The sequence below is a fragment of the Bombina bombina genome, chromosome 5, assembly GCF_027579735.1.
Source record: "Bombina bombina isolate aBomBom1 chromosome 5, aBomBom1.pri, whole genome shotgun sequence".
In the NCBI taxonomy this organism is placed as follows: Eukaryota; Metazoa; Chordata; class Amphibia; order Anura; family Bombinatoridae; genus Bombina; species Bombina bombina.
Window position 1 is genome coordinate 263843666 of NC_069503.1, and position 23527 is coordinate 263867192.

Consider the following 23527-nt stretch of genomic DNA (forward strand, 5'->3'; position numbering starts at 1 on the left):
TAAAAAGCAGCGTTGAGAGGTCCCAACGCTGCTTTTTAATGCCCGCTGGTATTACGAGTCAGGCAGGTACAGGTGTACCGCTCACTTTTTTTCTGCGACTCGAGCTTACCGCAAATCCACTTACGTCAATTGCGTATCCTATCTTTTCTATGGGACTTGCATAACGCCGGTATTACGAGTCTTGGAAGAAGTGAGCGGTACACCCTCTCCTGTCAAGACTCCTACCACATTTAAAAGTCAGTAGTTAAGAGTTTTATGGGCTAACGCTGTAACATAAAACTCTTAACTAAAGTGCTAAAAAGTACACTAACACCCATAAACTACCTATTAACCCCTAAACCGAGCCCCCCCCTCCCCATCGGAAACACTTTAATAAAAAGTTTAACCCCTAATCTGCCGACTGCACATCGCCGCCACTTTAATAAATATATTAACCCCTAAACCGCCGCACTCCTGCCTCGCAAACACTAGTTAAATTTTATTAATCCCTAATCTGCCGTCCCTAACATCACCGACACATACCTACATTTATTAACCCCTAATCTGCCACCCCCAACGTCACCGCTACTATATTAAAGGTATTAACCCCTGAAACTAAGTCTAACCCTAACCCTAACGCCCCCCTAACTTAAATATAATTTGAATAAATATAAATAAAATAACTACAATTAAATAAATTATTCCTATTTAAAACTAAATACTTACCTATATAAAATAAACCCTAAGCTAGCTACAATATAACTAATAGTTACATTGTAGCTATCTCAGGGTTTATTTTTATTTTACAGGCAACTTTGTATTTATTTTAACTAGGTACAATAGTTATTAAATAGTTATTAACTATTTAATAACTACCTAGCTAAAATAATTACAAATTTACCTGTAAAATAAATCCTAACATAAGTTACAATTACACCTAACACTACACTATAATTAAATAAATTACCTAAACTACCTACAATTAATTACAATTAAATAAACTAAACTAAAGTACGAAAAACAACAAACACTAAATTACAGAAAATAAAAAAATAATTACAATTTTTTTAAACTAATTACACCTACTCTAATCCCCCTAATAAAAAAAAAAGCCCCCCAAAATAATAAAAAACCCTACCCTATACTAAATTACAAATAGCCCTTAAAAGGGCCTTTTGCGGGGCATTGCCCCAAAGTAATCAGCTCTTTTACCTGTAAAAAAAATACAATACCCCCCCAACATTAAAACCCACCACTCACACACCCAACCCCACTCTAAAACCCACCCAATACCCCCTTAATAAAACTTAACACTACCCCCTACCTTGAGCCATCTTCATCCAGCTGGGCACAAGTGGACCTCCAGATCGGCAGAAGTCTTCATCTGATCGGGGCAGAAGAGGACCTCCAGACCGGCAGAAGTCTTCATCCAGACGGCATCTTCTATCTTCATCCATCCGGAACGGAGCGGGTCCATCTTCAAGCCAGCAGACACGGAGCATACTCTTCAAACGAAGTCCAAGCGAAGAATAAAGGTTCCTTTAAATGACGTCATCCAAGATGGCGTCCCTTGAATTCCGATTGGCTGATAGGATTCTATCAGCCAATTGGAATTAAGGTAGGAAAAATCCTATTGGCTGATGCAATCAGCCAATAGGATTGAAGTTCAATCCTGTTGGCTGATCCAATCAGCCAATAGGATTTAGCACGCATTCTATTGGCTGTTCCAATCAGCCAATAGAATGCAACCTCAATCTTATTGGCTGATTGCATCAGCCAATAGGATTTTTCTTACCTTAATTCCGCTCTGGATGGATGAAGATAGAAGATGCCGCCTGGATGAAGACTTCTGCCGGTCTGGAGGTCCTCTTCTGCCCGGATCGGATGAAGACTTCTGCCGGTCTGGAGGTCCACTTGTGCCCAGCTGGGTGAAGACGGCTCAAGGTAGGGTGATCTTCAAGGGGGTAGTGTTAGGTTTTATTAAGGGGGCATTGGGTGAGTTTTAGAGTAGGGTTGGGTGTGTGTGTGGTGGGTTTTAGCCCTTATTTGTAATTTAGTAAAGGGTAGGGTTTTTTATTATTTTGGGGGGCTGTTTTTATTTTATTAGGGGGATTAGATTAGGTGTAATTAGTTTAATTTTTTTTTTAATTTTCTGTAATTTAGTGTTTGTTGTTTTTCGTACTTTAGTTTATTTAATTTAATTGTAATTAATTGTAGGTAGTTTATGTAATTAATTTAATGATAGTGTAGTGTTAGGTGTAATTGTAACTTAGGTTAGGATTTATTTTACAGGTAAATTTGTTTTTATTTTAGCTAGGTAGTTATTAAATATTTAATAACTATTTAATAACTAGTGTACCTTGTTAAAATAAATACAAAGTTGCCTGTAAAATAAAAATAAACCCTAAGCTAGCTACAATGTAACTATTAGTTATATTGTAGCTATCTTATGGTTTATTTTATAGGTAAGTATTTAGTTTTCAATAGGAATAATGTATTTAATTGTATTAATTTTATTTAGTTTTTTTCAAATTATATTTAAATTAGGGGGGTGTTGGGGTTAGGGTTAGATTTAGGTTTAGGGGTTAATAACTTTATTATAGTGGCGGCGATGTTGGCGGCAGCATATTAGGGGTTAATACATTTAATATAGTTGCGGCTAAGTTGGAGGGGCAGATTAGGGGTTAATAAATAAAATGTAGGTGTCGGCGATGTTGGGGGCATCAGATTAGGGGTTCATTAGTATAATGTAAGTGGCGGCGGTGTCCGGAGCGGCAGATTAGGGGTTAATAATATAATGCAGGTGCCAGGGATGTCGGGAGCGGCAGATTAGGGGTTAATAAGTGTAAGATTCGGGGTGTTTAGACTCGGGGTTCATGTTAGGGTGTTAGGTGTAGACATAAAATTCCTTTCCCCATAGGAATCAATGGGGCTGCGTTAGGAGCTGAACGCTGCTTTTTTGCAGGAGTTAGGTTTTTTTTCAGCCGGCTCAGCCCCATTGTTTCCTATGGGGAAATCGTGCACAAGCACGTTTAGCCAGCTTACTGCTACCGTAAGCAACGCTGGTATTGAGGTGAGATGTAGAGCTAAATTTTGCTCTACGCTCACCTTTTTGTGGCTAACGCCGGGTTTAAAAAAACCTGTAATACCAGCGCTGTCTTAAGGGAGCGTTAAAAAAAAAAAGGCTCGTTAGCAACGCAAGCCTTACCGAAAAAAACTCGTAATCTACCCAATTGTTTCTTTGAGTAATGCATGACAGTGTGCAAATTTCTGTTTTTTGTTTCCTTTCTAGAGTTTGTATTTTAGGTAGCAGGTACTTGTGGTGTAGAACTCTGGCATTACAGAGTTACATTAAAAGGACATGAAAATCAACATTTTTCTTTCATGATTTAAATAGAGCATACAGTTTAAATAAATTCCAATGTACTTTTATTATTTAATTAGTTTAGTTCTCTTGGTATCCTTTATTGAAAAGCATAGCTAGGTAGGCTCAAGTGCTGGGAGCTAGCTGCTGATTGGTGGCTGCACATATATGCCTATTTTCATTGGCTTATCAATGTGTTCCCAAGCACCATACAGGATATCAGTAAAGCTGGTTTCCACTAAAATTAGCAAACAGAGGAAAAATAACTCTATTTTATTTCCAGGGGCTACTAAGGGTGTTTTCAAATGTGGGAAATCCAGGTGCGGAACTTTCATAATTTTGGATAATAAATGTACTGAATTTAAATCCAATGTAACTAATGAAAATTTCCTATTAAAACTTGGCTAAGTAGTGATAGTTGCTATGTAGTGTATTTGGTCGATTGCATATGTGGAATGCAGTATTGTGGCAGAACAAGTAGATCTATTAGAACCAGTTGGGGTCAACATTTGAGAAATATTAAAAATAAATTCCTTAAACATAGTGTTTCTCTACATAGTGTATGTAAACACCAAGGTAAAAAGGGCATTTATAAAATTAGATCGATTGAGTTAATTCCCCCTTCTAATCAGTATAATCGGTTCACCAGGTTGAGGCAGAGGGAAATCTTTTGGATCTGGAAATTAAGATCTTAAGTTCCATAGGGATTAAATGACGACATTGATCTAGCTGCCTTTAATTAAGTGAGGTTATGTATCTTGGGGTTATATTCGCATTTCTAGTATTAGGGTTTGTTTTATTATTATATGTCATTATATAGTTATATTCACATTTTTAGTATTAGGGTTTGTTTTATCATTATATGTCATCATATAGTTATATTCACATTTCTAGTATTAGGGTTTGTTTTATTATTATATGTCATCATATAGTTATATTCACATTTTTAGTATTAGGGTTTGTTTTATCATTATATGTTAATATATAGTTATATTAATATATCCATAGGCCAGACTTGTTTATTCTAGATATTATTGGTTATGGTATATATAACCATTTATATGTTAAATGGTGGTATATAATTTATATATATATATATATATATATTTTTTTTTTTTATGTTATTTACATTATTTATATGTCATCTGCTGATTACATTTATATACCTCTGGTGCATGCTGTGATTCATTGTACTGACACTTGCTATCGGCTGTCAGTTTTTTAGCTCTACCTCTTGCTGTGAATGCTATGGTTGTTTTATTCACGCGAGAAGTGTGATGTCATCCTGTGCATCGTGAGCTATGGGTAGGTCACATTTTTTACGGATTGATAGCCTTCACAGGATGTATTTCTCATCAATTAGCTCACGTCTTTTTGAGATTGGTGTGTTCATATAGCTGTTATGTCCATATTGTGAAGGTATATTGAATGTTTCCGGGTCACATTGAGGGGGTGTTATCACCTTTTAATTAGGTAAATGTATTAATGTTACCTTTGATGTTACCATATGTATATCATTGAATGATTAAGTACATATTCTGTTTTCACTTTTTAAATAAATCACTTCTTACTGATATGTTTTGTAGCGTTTGTTCTTATGTTCCTGCTATCCTGTATGGTGCTTGATGAACACTGTAGGAGATCAGGAAAACTGCTTATACCGAGTGTGAGCTATCTGGGGAGCTGCTAATTACCCAGACCGTCTAATATTGCACTTTAAGTGCTTGGAATCTGTGAGTATCTTTCCTAATGGGTGACTCAGTATTGTGTTGGGAATCTTACTCCAGAGATAATATGCCATTGAAGCGTCTTCTTTTTTGTTCCTTTTACCATACAAATATTTTGTCTATCTTTTTGGAGAGCTGCCCTTTGGTGTTTGTCCATTGGAATTATCATCAGCCTGCTGTGTGGCGCCTCTGTGATTCTCACTATCACTGGCTACAGTGTGAACTGAGTATCTTTATTCATGTTATCAATGTGTCCAGCTAGCTTAGAGTTGGGTATTGCTGCTCCTTCAATAAAGAATGTAAACTGAATGCAGTAAAATTGATAAACTGGAAAGTTGTTTAAAAAAATGTATCTTCTACCTGAATCATAAAAGAAAAATGTTGATTTTCATGTCCCTTTAACAAGGACAGATGTGGTGAGGGTATTTTGGTGATGAGAAGGTTAATTACTTAGGGAGGTACTGTGGTGGTGATGAATTTCATGATACTAGCATGTATTGTTAAAGTAAAATGGATATTAAAACTACCATGACTCATGCACAATTTATAAGTAAATAAATTCCAATTTACTTCTAGAATCAAATGTACCTCTTTATTTAGTTGAAACATAGTTCCTTTCCTTGATAACATACTGAGGTAGTCTCAATAGCTTGTATGTGACTTAGGGCTAGATTACAAGTCGTGCTGTATTTTTTTTCCCTATCGTTAAAAAGTCAGCTAGAGTTAAGCTTTTTGCACTAGTCGGGTTGCGCTCGTATTACAAGTTAAAAAAAAAAACAACGCAACCCGAATAGCGCAAAAATACTAACTTAAATTATTGCGTGTGCAAGAATGTATTTCCCCATAGAATTCAATGGAGAAGAAATAGTAGAAAAAAAACCTAACACTCGAATATTGCGCAAACACGATCGTATTTTCATATTCCCCATAGAAGTCAATGGAGAAAAAATAATTGTTGAAAAAAACACCTATCGTGCAAACAACATAGCATATTCGCATTATCAAATGTGAAATATTTACTGTAAATACATAGTTAAAAATCTTTATTAAATATGAATATTGCATATATATGTTTTTACATCTCTTCATCTACTTAATGGCAAAGGGCTCTAATGCACTTTTATATATATATATATATATATATATATATATATATATATATATATATAAAAGTTCATGAATAAAGCACTCGCTGGTCCAACAACATCTGTGGCAACAAAAAACTTTAATGTGTGTGACGTTTAGGGACAGAACAAGTCCCTTCCTCTGACTTGTTCTGTCCTGAAACGTCACACGCATTAAAGTTTTTTGTTGCCACAGATGTTGTTGGACCAGCGAGTGCTTTATTTATGAACTTTTATATTACCTACAGAGAACCCTGGGAGCTGTTACAAGTCGGTGGGAGTGCATACACACCAATTTCTGTGTATATACAGTATATATATTTATATATCTATATGTAAGTATATATATATATATATTTATGTGTTTATATTAATGTCTGTCTATACATATATACACATATAAATACGTTAATATATATGTACACATATATAGACATATCTATATACATACAAATACATCTTTAGCAATGTATCTGTATGTATCTCTATGTACTTTGGCAGCTTTTTTTTTCTAACACCTTTGATCATATCATATCTTTGATCCCTTATACATTTTTTGTGCAATATTTTTTTGTTAATATAAGTGTAAATGTACTTTGTAATGTATTTTTAAAGTGTTTTGTGCAACTTTTTTTGTGAAAACAGCTAACCACAGCTCTCAGATTGTTGTAAGGATTGAAGCTTAAATGGCGATCTCGATTTCGCTAATATCAGCGCAATTAAAAAGGCTTGTGAAAAGACGATATCGCTAACGCAACACCGTTTGCGCCTCACTTGTAATCTATCCCTAAGTATATAACAATGTTACTGCCATATACAGGGAGTGCAGAATTATTAGGCAAATGAGTATTTTGACCACATCATCCTCTTTATGCATGTTGTCTTACTCCAAGCTGTATAGGCTCGAAAGCCTACTACCAATTAAGCATATTAGGTGATGTGCATCTCTGTAATGAGAAGGGGTGTGGTCTAATGACATCAACACCCTATATCAGGTGTGCATAATTGTTAGGCAACTTCCTTTCCTTTGGCAAAATGGGTCAAAAGAAGGACTTGACAGGCTCAGAAATGTCAAAAATAGTGAGATATCTTGCAGAGGGATGCAGCACTCTTAAAATTGCAAAGCTTCTGAAGCGTGATCATCGAACAATCAAGCGTTTCATTCAAAATAGTCAACAGGGTCGCAAGAAGCGTGTGGAAAAACCAAGGCGCAAAATAAATGCCCATGAACTGAGAAAAGTCAAGCGTGCAGCTGCCAAGATGCCACTTGCCACCAGTTTGGCCATATTTCAGAGCTGCAACATCACTGGAGTGCCCAAAAGCACAAGGTGTGCAATACTCAGAGACATGGCCAAGGTAAGAAAGGCTGAAAGACGACCACCACTGAACAAGACACACAAGCTGAAACGTCAAGACTGGGGCAAGAAATATCTCAAGACTGATTTTTCTAAGGTTTTATGGACTGATGAAATGAGAGTGAGTCTTGATGGGCCAGATGGATGGGCCCGTGGCTGGATTAGTAAAGGGCAGAGAGCTCCAGTCCGACTCAGACGCCAGCAAGGTGGAGGTGGAGTACTGGTTTGGGCTGGTATCATCAAAGATGAGCTTGTGGGGCCTTTTCGGGTTGAGGATGGAGTCAAGCTCAACTCCCAGTCCTACTGCCAGTTTCTGGAAGACACCTTCTTCAAGCGGTGGTACAGGAAGAAGTCTGCATCCTTCAAGAAAAACATGATTTTCATGCAGGACAATGCTCCATCACACGCGTCCAAGTACTCCACAGCGTGGCTGGCAAGAAAGGGTATAAAAGAAGAAAATCTAATGACATGGCCTCCTTGTTCACCTGATCTGAACCCCATTGAGAACCTGTGGTCCATCATCAAATGTGAGATTTACAAGGAGGGAAAACAGTACACCTCTCTGAACAGTGTCTGGGAGGCTGTGGTTGCTGCTGCACGCAATGTTGATGGTGAACAGATCAAAACACTGACAGAATCCATGGATGGCAGGCTTTTGAGTGTCCTTGCAAAGAAAGGTGGCTATATTGGTCACTGATTTGTTTTTGTTTTGTTTTTGAATGTCAGAAATGTATACTTGTGAATGTTGAGATGTTATATTGGTTTCACTGGTAAAAATAAATAATTGAAATGGGTATATATTTGTTTTTTGTTAAGTTGCCTAATAATTATGCACAGTAATAGTCACCTGCACACACAGATATCCCCCTAAAATAGCTAAAACTAAAAACAAACTAAAAACTACTTACAAAAATATTCAGCTTTGATATTAATGAGTTTTTTTGGGTTCATTGAGAACATGGTTGTTGTTCAATAATAAAATTAATCCTCAAAAATACAACTTGCCTAATAATTCTGCACTCCCTGTAGTGCTCAAGACCTGTGCACACTCCTGAGCCTACCTTATTATGCTCTCATGCAAGTAAACTAAATGAGGAAGAAGGACATTTTATAAAAGTAAATTAGAATGATTTTTTTTTATTGCATGTTCTATCTTAATCATGAAACTTTAGTTTTGACTTCCTATAACTTCTTATAACCATGACAACATTTAAAACTGGCTCTAGGGGGCATTAAGCATTTTTTTGCTTTTGTTTAAAAAAAAAAAAGCAAAATCTTAAATCAAAATGCTGCAAATTGCCTAAACAATATTACAACAATGCAAGTGAGTGTGGGGAAAACCCCCCAAGCATTATTAATTATAATAAGCACAGACACTAATGGATACTTGGAGGGATATTTATCAAGCCTTCAACCGCAAATACGCTGGAATTACGCAGCGTAGTTGTGGCGAGCCTGATTCCCCTTATTTATCAAAGCCTACAGACCGGCAAAAGTTGAAATTTGTGACGTAACATATGATCCGCCGGTCTCAGTCCGACACAGATCGATGCTTACATTTTTACAGATGTTCTGAATGCAAATTCGGCACTATCTGACTACTTTTGCTAGTTAAAGGGACATGAAACCCACATTTTTTCTTTCGTGATTTAGAAAGAGCATGTCATTTTAAACAACTTTCTAATTTACTTCTATTATCTCATTTGCTTCATTCTCTTGATATCACTTGCTGAAAAGCATATCTAGATATGCTCAGTAGCTGCTGATTGGTTGCTGCACATAGAGGCCTTGTGTAATTGGCTCACACATGTGCATTGCTATTTCTTCAACAAAGGATATCTAAAGAATTGAGAAAATTAGATAATAGAAGTAAATTGGAAAGTTGTTTAAAATTACATGCCCTATCTGAATCATGAAAGTTTAATTTTGATTAGACTGCCCCTTTAACAAATGTCTACCAGGTATGCTCGCCACTATTCCGGCCCAGCGTACCTGTTTTCAATCCGCCGCCCTGGAGGCGGCTGATGCCATAGGAATCAATGGGAGTCTGAAAGCAGCGAAAGATCATGTTCACTGCTGCCCGATATCCCATTGATTTCTATGGGAGAATAAAAGTTATGTTTACACCTAACACCCTAACATGTACCCCGAGTCTAAACACCCCTAATCTGCTGCCCCCTACACCGCTGCCACCTACATTATACTTATTAAACCCTAATCTGCCGCCCGCCACCACCGCCACCTACATTATACTTATTAACCCCTAATCTGCTGCCCCTACACCGCCGCCACCTACATTATACTTATTAACCCCTAATCTGCCGCCCCTACACCACCGCCACCTACATAAAAGTATTAACCCCTATCCCGCTGCTCCTGGAGCCCACCGCAACTAATTAAAGTTATTAACCCCTAAACTCCTGGCCTCCCACATCAGTACCACTTACTAAACCTATTAACTCCTAAACCTAACAACCCGCTAACTTTATATTAAATATTAACTCATCCCTATCTTATAATTAATTTAAACTTACCTTTAGAATTAAATTAAACTATATTAAACTAATAATTAATCTACCCTAACTGTTATACTAAATTACATTAAACTATATTAAACTAATAATTAATCTACCCTAACTGGTATACTAAATTACATTAAACTATATTAAACTATTAATTAATCTACCCTAACTGTTATACTAAAATTACAATAAACTACATTAAACTAATAATTAATCTACCCTAACTGTTATACTAAAATTACATTAAACTACAAATTAAATTAAATATATTATATAGTTAAAAACCTAACCCTACTCAAATAATTTAAATCTACTATTACAAATGACAGTTACAAAAAACTAACAACTAAGTTACAAAAAATAACAAACACAAAGTTACCAAAAAAAACCCACTAAGTTGCACAAAATAAAAAATAAATTATCAAAGATTTAAACTAATTACACCTAATCTAAGAGCCCTATGAAAATAAAAAAAGCCCCCCAAAAATAAAAAAAACCCTAGCCTACAATAAACTACCAATGTCCCTTAAAAGGGCCTTTTACGGGGTATTGCCCCAAAGAAATCAGCTCTTTTACCTGTAAAAAAAAAAAATACAAACAACCCCCCAACAGTAAAACCCACCACCCACACAACCAAACCCCCCTAATCTAAAATTAAAACCCACCCAATAAACCCTTAAAAAAGCCAAACACTAACCTCCGAAAATCCACTTACAGTTTCTGAAGAGCCGATTTCCATCCTCAACGAAGCGGCAGAAGTCCTTATCGAATCCGGCAGAAGTCTTCATCCAAGCGAGCCGACGTCTTCATCCAACCAGGCAGAAGTCTTCATCCAGACGGCATCTTCTATCTTCATCCATCCGGCGCGGAGCGGCTCCTTCAAGACATCCGAAGCGGAGCATCCTCTTCGTTCGACCTCTTCTTTACAATGAATGTTCCTTTAAATGATGTCATCCAAGATGGCGTCCCTTAGATTCCGATTAGCTGATAGAATTCTATCAGCCAATCAGAATTAAGGTTGAAAAAATCCTATTGGCTGTTGCAATCTGCCAATAGGATTGACCTTTCATCCTATTGGCTTTTTTTAAGGGTTTATTGGGTGGGTTTTAATTTTAGATTAGGGTTTGGGCTTTTGAAAAAGAGCTAAATGCCCTTTTAAGGGCAATGCCCATACAAATGCCCTTTTCAGGGCAATGGGGAGTATAGGTTTTTTAGATATGTTTTTATTTGGGGGGGGGTTGGTTGTGTGGGTGGTGGGTTTTACTGTTGAGGGGTTGTTTGTATTTTTTTTTACAGGTAAAAGAGCTAATTTCTTTGGGGCAATGCCCCGCAAAAGGCCCTTTTAAGGGCCATTGGTAGTTTATTGTAGGCTAGGGTTTTTTTTTATTTTGGGGGACTTTTTATTTTCATAGGGCTCTTAGATTAGGTGTAATTAGTTTAAATCTTTGATAATTTATTTTTTATTTTGTGTAACTTAGTATTTTTTTTTTTGTAACTTAGTGTTTGTTATTTTTTGTAACTTAGTTGTTAGTTTTTTGTACCTATTGGCTTTTTTTAAGGGTTTATTGGGTGGGTTTTAATTTTAGATTAGGGTTTGGGCTTTTGAAAAAGAGCTAAATGCCCTTTTAAGGGCAATGCCCATACAAATGCCCTTTTCAGGGCAATGGGGAGTATATGTTTTTTAGATATGTTTTTATTTGGGGGGGGGTTTGGTTGTGTGGGTGGTGGGTTTTACTGTTGAGGGGTTGTTTGTATTTTTTTTTACAGGTAAAAGAGCTAATTTCTTTGGGGCAATGCCCCGCAAAAGGCCCTTTTAAGGGCCATTGGTAGTTTATTGTAGGCTAGGGTTTTTTTTTATTTTGGGGGACTTTTTATTTCCATAGGGCTCTTAGATTAGGTGTAATTAGTTTAAATCTTTGATAATTTATTTTTTATTTTGTGTAACTTAGTATTTATTTTTTTGTAACTTAGTGTTTGTTATTTTTTGTAACTTAGTTGTTAGTTTTTTGTAACTTTGTAATTTGTAATAGTAGATTTAAATTATTTGAGTAGGGTTAGGTTTTTAACTATATAATATATTTAATTTAATTTGTAGTTTAATGTAATTTTAGTATAATAGGGTACATTAATTATTAGTTTAATGTAGTTTATTGTAATTTCAGTATAACAGTTCAGGTAGATTAATTATTAGTTTAATATAGTTTAATTTAAATCTAAAGGTAAGTTTAAATTTATTATAAGATAGGGATGAGTTAATATTTAATATAAAGTTAGCGGGTTGTTAGGTTTAGGGGTTAATAGGTTAATTTAGTTTATGGCGATGTGGGGGGATGGCGGTTTAGGGGTTAATAGTTTTAGTAAGTGGTAGTGATGTGGGAGGCCAGGGGTTTAGGGGTTAATAACTTTATTTAGTTGCGGTGGGCTCAAGGAGCGGCGGGATAGGGGTTAATAACATAATGTAGGTGGCGGTGGTGTAGGGGCGGCAGATTAGGGGTTAATAACATAATGTAGGCAGCGGGGTCCGGGAGTGGCGGGATAGGGGTTAATAAGTTTATTAGAGTTGCGGCGGTGTCGGGGAGCAACGGGATAGGGGTTAATAACTTTATTTAGTTGCGGCGGGGTTGGGCAGCGGCGGGATAGGGCTTAAACAGTTTAGTATAGTGTTGGTGTTTAGTGACAGTATATAAATAAAGCTGTGAAAAAGCCGAATAGCAGCGAGATTGATAACTGTTAGTTAACAGGTTAGCAAGTAAGTTGACGGCTTGATAAGTAGGCCTCATTGGCTTGATTTACTGTAGGGTTTGATTACTGGTTTAAATTCAACATAGTTTAAATGACAAAACATATATAAAGATAGCAATAAAAAATAGCTTAGCTTATTCTTATGGGCTTAGAAAAACAGTCTTTGGTAAACTAAGATTTAGTTAAATTAAATACCTATCGATTTAGAGCAATTTATTTTCTGAACTGACTATTAAAGTACCAGCCACATAACATTGATCGGTTGCCACATAAAGTAGCATCGAATAATATGAAGACTTAAATATATTAATTGGAATATGTGAATATTAAATAGTGTTTTTTTATCTTAAATATAATTTGTCAGTGTTTTTCAAACTACTTGACAGCCAATGAAATCTGCTAGATACTAGTCAGTTCCACCAACAACTCTAAACTTCAGCTCACACTTGTACATGATAGCATGGTATTAATACAAATGATCATTACTTTATATGGGATGAATTACAAAGCAGCTGCAATTAATTACATCCTGACTCTTTGCTGTTGTAAAGATGGTGTAGTGCCTTTACTACCAACTGCTAACTAGCCCCCATGTAAAAAAAACAAAACAAAAAAACTTTAAATGTGATCTCACACAATTAACCTCTACCACAATAGTTCCCCCACTGCAATTACCCCTGTATATTCCAGGCTTTGTTATCTGTGGAAGGGATTCAGCATGGTAGTGTTTTACAAGGTACAGCTGGGGCTTAGGGTTGCCACTTCGGCCATGTTTTCCTGGACACTTATGAGTTACACATGCTGCAGGGTGTGCAGTGAGGAACATGGACCCTGTAGCATATGTAACTCATAAGTGTCCAGGAAAACATGGCCGAGGTGGCAACCCTGTCAAATGAGGACCTAAGGTGGAAATGAGGACCTAAGGTGGAAATGAGGACCTAAGGTGGAAATGAGGACCTAAGGTCTAGTTAGAGACAAGTTATTAGTAGGCCCTTGCAAAATAACAGATCCTAAATGTAATGGGAGTTGGAAAAAACAAATTGATCTAGCACATAGAAGTAATATTATTTTACAGGCCATTACACGTTTTCTGAAGGTAAGCCAATCTGATGGGCATCCTCCTTCAGGGGCAGGGGGCGTTGGTGCTGCTGTTGAATTAATGGAGCTGTTTTTTCTTTCACATATAAAGCCATTTGGATAACCACAATTAATATCATTCCATAATCCTGTAAGGAAAAAAAGATTTCATGAGCAAACATATAAGTGATTTAGAATTGTATCTACATGTAGTAAATTAGCAGTGTAGCCATTTAGATATAAACTAATACAGTTTTTTCATAATGAATGGCTGCCTTTTTTAGCATCAAAGTTAAAAACCTCATAAGCTATTATATTCGTCATCGGCTCCCTTTCCATAAATACAGTTTCAAAAAATGATCAAATAAATTGCATAAAGGGACATCAAATACTTTAAGGGACAAGAAAACCCAATTCATCCCAATTGTTTTCTTTCATGATTTATGCAGAGTATACAACTTTAAACATGTTTTTAATTTACTTCTGCTATCAAATTTTCTTATTCCCCTTGTTATCGTTTGTTAAAAAACAGGATTATAAGCTCAGGAGCGAGCAGGTGTTTGGAGCACTATCTGGCAGCAGTTTTGCAAGACTGTTATCTATTTGCAAGAGCAATAGATGCCATCATTATTCCCTGCCATGTAGTGCTCTAGACACCTACCTAGGTATCTCTTCTACAAAGAATACAATGGGAACTAAGCAAATTTGATAATCGACATAAAATGGAAACTTTTTTTTTTATAAAATGGTATGCTCTGTCTGAATCACAAAAGAACAATTTTGGATTTCATATCCCTTAAAGGGACACTGAACCCAAAAGCAAGAATGTAAGTTTAGATGCTGGCCCATTTTTGGTGAACAACCTGGGTTGTCCTTGCTGATTGGACAGCACCAATAAACAAGTGCTGTCCATGGTTCTGATCTAAAAATTTGCTGGCTCCTTAGCGTAGATGCCTTCTTTTTCAAATAAAGATAGCAAGAGAATGAATAAAAATGTATAATAAGAGTAAATTAGAAATTTGCTTAAAATTGCATGCTCTATCTGAATCATGAAAGAAAAAAATTGGGTTCAGTGTCCCTTTAAATACATTTCATGCACCTCCATTAAATTATGTGTGCTGCCATTTTGGAACCTAATTTTCTGCACAAGTAACTGAAGGAGCAAACATGTTAGCACTGGAACGCCGCAAACGCTAGATTTCAACATGGTGACGTCCATGACTAGAGGGAGGTCCCCTCAATACTATGCTTATAAAATGTATTTAGTTTTAGATACTACTATACACATGAAGAATACATCTGTCGTATTTCCAAAGTGCTCTACATCCGTTAAGATAATTTTGTTTGTTTACTGAAGATGTCTCATGTTACCATCAAACTGCTTGTCTCCTACACCAGTATGTCCTTTTATATTCTCATACATTATTTTACTTTGTCATTTGTAAGAAATAATTATTTGTTCAAAGCAAAACTGATTCTTCATAGTGAAAACAAAAATCTATTTTTTAAGCGACATGAAACTAAAAGGGTAATACCTATTAAAATATTTCATTATATTCTGTAAATGTTGTTTTTACACTGTGAGATTTACTAGGCTTTATCTTGGGGCATTCTAAAAACCTGACCCTACAACATTCTGCACAGTGATTACTACAGGAATTCAATTAAAACTCTTCCTAATTGGTTACAAAGAGGGCTACCCCTAAGACGGGCCCCTCTCAGGCCTGCCCTTTAAGCAGGGCGAGAGGGGCACCCGCCCAGGGCCCCTCTCTTTGCCGGCCCTGCAATGTCAGTAGTGTGGTTATGAGATGATGCAATGTATATGTTGTATTTAGTTTTTAAGAAGTGTTTATGGTATCAGGAGTTCTAATATTTTGTGTTATTCTTTATATAGGTATCACTGAATGTTGGCACAGGGGTGGGCCATACAATGGGCAGGGAATACAGGGGAGGTGAATAAGGGCACTGGGCTGAGGGGCCCACAAATGTATCTTGCCCAGGGCCTCACTAAGGCTGAGGTTGGCACTGGCACCTGTGCTCGCACAGATTTTTTAACTAGCACACAATTGTTCTGAATGTGTGCACAACTTAGATACCATTTTGAAAATACATTTTGTTTTCAAATAGCCGCAGTTGGCAGAGATATCTGCTTTACTTAGCATGGATACTGTGACTCACATCATTTATACAATATTTTTAAAGCATTAAAATATTTACATGTTTTTATTTCAGAGATATGAACTATAGGAACTAAGAGTCTTTCTGCAGCAGATAGGCAGCTAAACGTTATATGGCGGTATACAGAAATGCATAGATCTTTCATTCACTACTCAGAGATTCTCACACCAGTAAAAACAACATGAGCATTAACAAAAAAATTATCATAGTGTGATTACAGTCTACAGTCTATAATCTGCTTTATTTAATAAGTGAATGAATTTTAAGAGAAAAAAAAATAAAAAAAAAATAAAAAGCAAAATGTATAATATAATATATATATATATATATATATATATATATATATATATATATATATATATATATATATATATATATATATATATATATATATATATATATATATTAATTATATGAAAAAAACAACAGAACTGGGTAACAGATGTAAAAAACTTTGTAAAAATATGGGACCTTGAACAATAATGTATAATAAATTTGCAATCAGTGGAAAGTTCCAAATACAAGTAGCAAGTTGCAAATTTCAGCTGTTGCTGATGTCCACTCTTATTGCTACACTGTGATGTAAATACCAAAAAAGTGTGAGCCTTAGCTCTGAGTAGCAAATGGTGATTCAGTCTGTTTATAAATTATATTCGTAAGGTATTGTTACTGAGTCCTGCACTTATGCTGAACTGGACATAGTCAGACAGCATGAGAGAACTTGTAGGAAGGTTCCAATACAGACTATATTTGTACCACAAGAGTGGGCTGTATTCAAAGTCCCCGCTGAAATCTCTCAGAGCCTGAGCACAACCAGGTGTGCACGGTAAAAAAAGGATAAAGTATAAAGTATACCTCCTGGGTGGACGGACCAAACCAGTTCTGATGAAGCGCATGTGCGCATGTGCAAAACGCGTCAGGTGTTAAGCCCTTGTTATCACCTATGTATTAGCACTCTTGCTTAAATTAATAAACCACCTTGAACCTGCTTTGTGGATCCAGCATCATCCTCCTTCTATTGCTATATTAATTTTATATATATATAGCTTCACAAGTAAGCTTCAGAGTGAAATTGTTATTGAGATCATATTATTTCAATTTAAGAATTATTTTCATTTTTAGAAACTATTTTATTTATATTTATATATCTATGTTGGCAATGAATGCATTTTTAAAAAAAATGTATTTAGTTTTTTATTCTTTCCATAATTATCTTTTTCTATTAATAATAACGTATCATGTATATACTATTAATAATAAAACTTTTGCCATACATTTAAAGATACAGTTACATGTGAATACTTGCGGGGGGCTTCTGAGAATCACTACTCTTAGACAACAGTATTCAATAGCTTAGAACATACCTACATTCCTATACATGACAACACAGTCCTCATCATTATTAGCAAAGTTTGGTTCATAGGTTGCCCACTTTTCAAAGTCCACTGGAGAACCATCCATCCACCTTAGGGAAGAAAAAATAATTTTATGCTGTAGCACCTTTTATTAGGATAGTTCAACATTATTTTTTATTGCAAATGATAACCTATATTTAAGACATGTTGGTGATGATTATTTGTATGGATTGTGGAGTTATGCATTTTTTTTTCTTCAAGAAACATTCGGCTAGATTCCGAGTTTTGCGGTAAGAGGGGTGTGGTACTAACTTGCACTTTATTCTCACTGCTCACTTTCCTGCAGCACTGGTATTACAGGTTTTTACAAACCCGGAGTTAAAAGGCAAGAAGTGAGCGTCCTCCATACTGCACTCCAATACCAGCGCTGCTTAAGTCAGCGGTGAGCTGGTTGTACGTGCTCATGCACGATTTCCCCATAGACATCAATGGGGAGAGCCGGCTGAGAAAAAGTCTAACACCTGCAAAAAAGTTATTTAGTAACTATTCTACCTAGTTAACCCTTTAAGGACACAGCTTTCAGTTTGCTCAATTGTTTTATGACGGAAAAATTCCGTCATATGTCCTTAAGAGGTTAAAATAAATACAAACTTGCCTGTAAAATAAAAATAAACCCTAAGCTAGCTACAATGTAGCTATTAGTTATATTGTAGCTAGTTTAGGGTTTATTTTATATGTAAGTATTTAGTTTTAAATAGGATTTATTTAGGTAATGATAGTAAGTTTTATTTAGATTTATTTTAATTATATTTAAGTTAGGGGGTGTTAGGGTTAGACTTATATTTAGGGGTTAATAAATTTAATATAGTGGCGGCGACATTGGGGGCGGCAGATTAGGGGTTAATAAATGTAGGTAGGTGGAGGGGGTTGTTAGGGACAGCAGCTTAGGGGTTAATAATATTTAAATAGTGTTTGCGATGTGGGAATGCGGCGGTTTTGGGGTTAATATGTTTATTATAGTGGCGGTGATGTCCGGAGCGGCAGATTAGGGGTTAATAATTTAATTTTAGTGTTTGTGATGGGGTAGGGCCTCAGTTTAGGGGTTAATAGGTAGTTTATGGGGGTTAGTGTACTTTTTAGCACTTTAGTTATGAGTTTTATGCTACCGCTTTGTAGTGTAAAACTCATAACTACTGACTGTGGTACGAATCTTGACGGGATAGGGTGTACTGCTCACTTTTTGGCCTCTCAGGACAAGCTCGTAATACCGGCGCTATTACAATCCCATTGATAATAGATTATACGCAAATTGCGTAATTTGATTTGCTGTAAGGCCAAAAAAGTGTGCGGTGCCCCTAAATCTGCAATACTTGTAATACCAGCGGTAGTGAAAAAGCAGCGTTATAACCTGATAATGCTGATTTTTCAGTATAACACAAAACTCGTAATCTAGCCATCTATTTTTTAAATTCCATAAAGGGACATGAATATCCATATTTTTCTTTTAGGATTCAGAAAGAGTGTATACTTAAAAAAAAAAAAAAAACTTTCTCTGGCTGGGACTGGTCACTTGGCGATGTGGAGAACTGGTTAATGTTAGTCAAGAATGGATACACGTCAATTTCATTAATTTATCAAACCTTGACCGCAACTAAAGGCCCTGACACAATGGAAAAAATGCACCTCAAGTGGGCATCAATGCTTGGACCAGATTCTCTGGATCCAGCCCTACTCACCTTTTCAATCCAAGAGGCCTCAGTCTCGAGCTACCCTCTCAGCAACCTGGAGGGAATCGCATCTAAGGCTACTGCACATGACTTATTTTACCCCAAAATAGGGCTCCAAATGTTTGAATAACAGCTTTAACAAATGCCCAAAATGCTCGCTCTTGGCCGCTAACCTTCTGCATATGATGTGGGACTGTCCAAAAATCCAGAATTGCTGGTTGAGAGTACAATATTGGCTGAATAACATAGTGGGCATCTCTCCTCTCACTATTTCTCCTAGGAGGGTAGTCTTTTTTGTCGATAATATTGGGACACCATATGACACTAATAAAATTGTAAGCATGGTCATCCTTGTGGTTAGATACCTGATCTTTAAAAAGTGGAAAACAAAAGCAATCCCAAGTATATTAGAAGTAAAAAACTGCCTAAAGAAGCAATGTATTATTGAACAAGTTGACACTAACTTGCAAAATGATAGAGAAGTGAGTTTCTTCTCTAAATGGTCCCAATTTATTAAAGCCCTCTCCCCTAGCGAGATTGAGTATATAATATATCCATTTAAAGACACAGAATCGATACTGCTCGGAATTTGGTAATTCTCTTTTTTTTTCTTTTTTCCTTTTTTTTTTCCTCTTTTTTTTTTTTTTTTTCTTCCCTTCTCCCCCTGAATGACTACATTTCACAAAGACAAATTGTCTAAATGTCAGGAAGTTAGCTGGTAAAATAGACTTTTCATAATGGAAAATGGCTTAACCCTCTTTCTTAACTTTTTTGTTTCATATTTTCAGATAAACCGGGGTAGTCAGGTTGTTACTGACGTCAAATCCTCCAGTAACTCTATGGTTAAGAATAGTGCTACTTATTATTTTTTTGTTTGATTGTGTGGTCTGAATTGCTGTTTAGTATTTGCTAGTTAATAATAACAAAAACCCCAAGATTGTGATATTAGAATGTACTTTATAAAAACAATTGGCGTCACATTGAAAGCTCCTCAAGCTTCATCTCTTAAGGTTAATATATAATCCACTGTGAGGTATATGATTTTTGTCTTACTCTTGCCCACCTCCCCACCCTGCGTGGTGGGACGAAGGTTTTCTTTTTTTGTATTACTATATCACTTCTTGGATTTAAATAAAGAATTAAAAAAACAAACAAAAAAAAAGTTCTGATTTGTTTATGTTATCAAATGTTCTTTGTATTCTTTGTTGTAAAGGGTATCCTTTGTTGAAAAGCTGTTAAGTAGTCTCAGGAGTGTAAATGTGAATGTTTTTAACAATGTCATACATTATATATGAGTGTATATACAGTAACATATTATAAAATAGTAAATAAAATAACAAATATTTAATTGATCACACAAGCAATACTGCATACCTCTTCAATAATTTAGCAGAAGATGGCTTTTATTAAACAAATGCACAATGTTTGCTGACCTTTCCCCTTTTGCTGTATCAAATGTAATATTAATTCTCAGAACCTTATATTTGTTCTATAAGCTAATTTAAATATCAGACCCTGATGATGTAATGGTCTCTGGGCTGGCGAGATTCTATAAGAATTACTCACCAGTACTTCTATTCCAACACAATTGCTCACCAGAAATCGCATTTTTGTCAAAAACGTAAAATTTGTCTTTAAATTACATAGGAATAAATCTTATTAAATATGTACAGCGTAAATCATAATTTAAGTACTCTGGGTGTGCAAAAACTCATAGAAATTGGCACTTATAAGTACAAAATACAGAGAGTAATTGTTGTATTTTAATAAAATGGCCGGAACTTGGGCGTTCCATAGACGTGTCTGATATTGTCTTTCAAATTCACTATATAGCCAAACAAAAACTATGTCCAAATTCCTATTCCTTATGCTACTTGCCCTTGCAAATGATGTAGAGTCTAACCCTGGTCCCCCAGCAAATTCCATTCCTAGCCTTCCAGCTAAAAAAGGCCTCTCCTTTGTGCACTGTAATATACGCAGCTTATTTCCAAAAATCGATGCACTGCAAGCTTGGTGTTTACAATACAAGCCAAAAAACATAATTTATGCTTACCTGATAAATTCCTTTCTTCTGTAGTGTGATCAGTCCACGGGTCATCATTACTTCTGGGATATTACTCCTCCCCAACAGGAAGTGCAAGAGGATTCACCCAGCAGAGCTGCATATAGCTCCTCCCCTCTACGTCACTCCCAGTCATTCGACCAAGGACCAACGAGAAAGGAAAAGCCAAGGGTGTAGTGGTGACTGGAGTATAATTTAAAAAATATTTACCTGCCTTAAAAAACAGGGCGGGCCGTGGACTGATCACACTACAGAAGAAAGGAATTTATCAGGTAAGCATAAATTATGTTTTCTTCTGTTAAGTGTGATCAGTCCACGGGTCATCATTACTTCTGGGATACCAATACCAAAGCAAAAGTACACGGATGACGGGAGGGATAGGCAGGCTCTTTATACAGAAGGAACCACTGCCTGAAGAACCTTTCTCCCAAAAATAGCCTCCGAGGAAGCAAAAGTGTCAAATTTGTAAAATTTGGAAAAAGTATGAAGCGAAGACCAAGTTGCAGCCTTGCAAATCTGTTCAACAGAGGCCTCATTCTTGAAGGCCCAAGTGGAAGCCACAGCTCTAGTAGAATGAGCTGTAATTCTTTCAGGAGGCTGCTGTCCAGCAGTCTCATAAGCTAAACGTATTATGCTACGAAGCCAAAAAGAAAGAGAGGTAGCAGAAGCCTTTTGACCTCTCCTCTGACCAGAGTAAACGACAAACAGAGAAGACGTTTGTCGGAATTCCTTAGTTGCCTGTAAGTAAAATTTTAGGGCACGAACTACATCCAGATTGTGCAGTAGACGTTCCTTCCTTGAAGAAGGATTTGGACACAAAGAAGGAACAACAATCTCTTGATTGATATTCCTGTTAGTGACTACCTTAGGTAAGAACCCAGGTTTAGTACGCAGAACTACCTTATCCGAATGAAAAATCAAATAAGGAGAGTCACAATGTAAGGCTGATAACTCAGAGACTCTTCGAGCCGAGGAAATAGCCATTAAAAATAGAACTTTCCAAGATAACAACTTTATATCAATGGAATGAAGGGGTTCAAACGGAACGCCCTGTAAAACGTTAAGAACAAGGTTTAAACTCCATGGCGGAGCAACAGTTTTAAACATAGGCTTAATCCTGGCCAAAGCCTGACAAAAAGCCTGAACGTCTGGAACTTCTGACAGACGTTTGTGTAACAGAATGGACAGAGCTGAGATCTGTCCCTTTAATGAACTAGCAGATAAACCCTTTTATAAACCTTCTTGTAGAAAAGACAATATCCTAGGAATCCTAACCTTACTCCAAGAGTAACCTTTGGATTCGCACCAATATAGGTATTTACGCCATATTTTATGGTAAATCTTTCTGGTAACAGGCTTCCTAGCCTGTATTAAGGTATCAATAACTGACTCAGAAAACCCACGTCTTGATAAAATCAAGCGTTCAATTTCCAAGCAGTCAGCTTCAGAGAAGTTAGATTTTGATGTTTGAAAGGACCCTGTATCAGGAGGTCCTGTTTCAGAGGTAGAGACCAAGGTGGACAGGATGACATGTCCACCAGGTCTGCATACCAAGTCCTGCGTGGCCATGCAGGTGCTATTAGAATCACTGATGCTCTCTCCTGTTTGATTCTGGCAATCAATCGAGGAAGCATCGGGAAGGGTGGAAACACGTAAGCCATCCTGAAGTCCCAAGGTGCTGTCAGGGCATCTATCAGGACTGCTCCTGGATCCCTGGATCTGGACCCGTAATGAGGAAGCTTGGCGTTCTGTTGAGACGCCATGAGATCTATCTCTGGTTTGCCCCAACGTCGAAGTATTTGGGCAAAGACCTCTGGATGAAGTTCCCACTCCCCCGGATGAAAAGTCTGACGACTTAAGAAATCCACCTCCCAGTTCTCCACTCCCGGAATGTGGATTGCTGACAGGTGGCAAGAGTGAGACTCTGCCCAGCGAATTATCTTTGATAATTCCATCATTGCTAGGGAGCTTCTTGTCCCTCCCTGATGGTTGATGTAAGCTACCGTCGTGATGTTGTCCGACTGAAACCTGATGAACCCCCGAGTTGTCAACTGGGGCCAAGCCAGGAGGGTATTGAGAACTGCTCTCAATTCCAGAATGTTTATTGGCAGGAGACTCTCCTCCTGACTCCATTGTCCCTGAGCTTTCAGAGAATTCCAGACGGCACCCCAACCTAGAAGGCTGGCGTCTGTTGTTACAATTGTCCAGTCTGGTCTGCTGAATGGCATCCCCCTGGACAGATGTGGCCGAGAAAGCCACCATAGAAGAGAATTTCTGGTCTCTTGATCCAGATTCAGAGAAGGGGACAAGTCTGA

General features: G+C 36.8%; 1 protein-coding gene across 2 annotated transcripts in view; it reads right to left on the minus strand.

Moving 5' to 3' along the window:
- MRC1 (mannose receptor C-type 1) overlaps positions 1 to 23527 on the minus strand; it is a 294794-nt gene that overhangs the window by 66735 nt on the left and 204532 nt on the right. For both annotated transcript variants that reach the window (XM_053713973.1, XM_053713974.1), the window contains exons 19-20: positions 17433 to 17533; positions 13897 to 14039 (exon numbers count right to left, since the gene is read on the minus strand). In XM_053713973.1, the coding sequence (XP_053569948.1) occupies positions 13897 to 14039; positions 17433 to 17533 (244 nt within the window). The remainder of the gene's footprint in view (positions 1 to 13896; positions 14040 to 17432; positions 17534 to 23527) is intronic.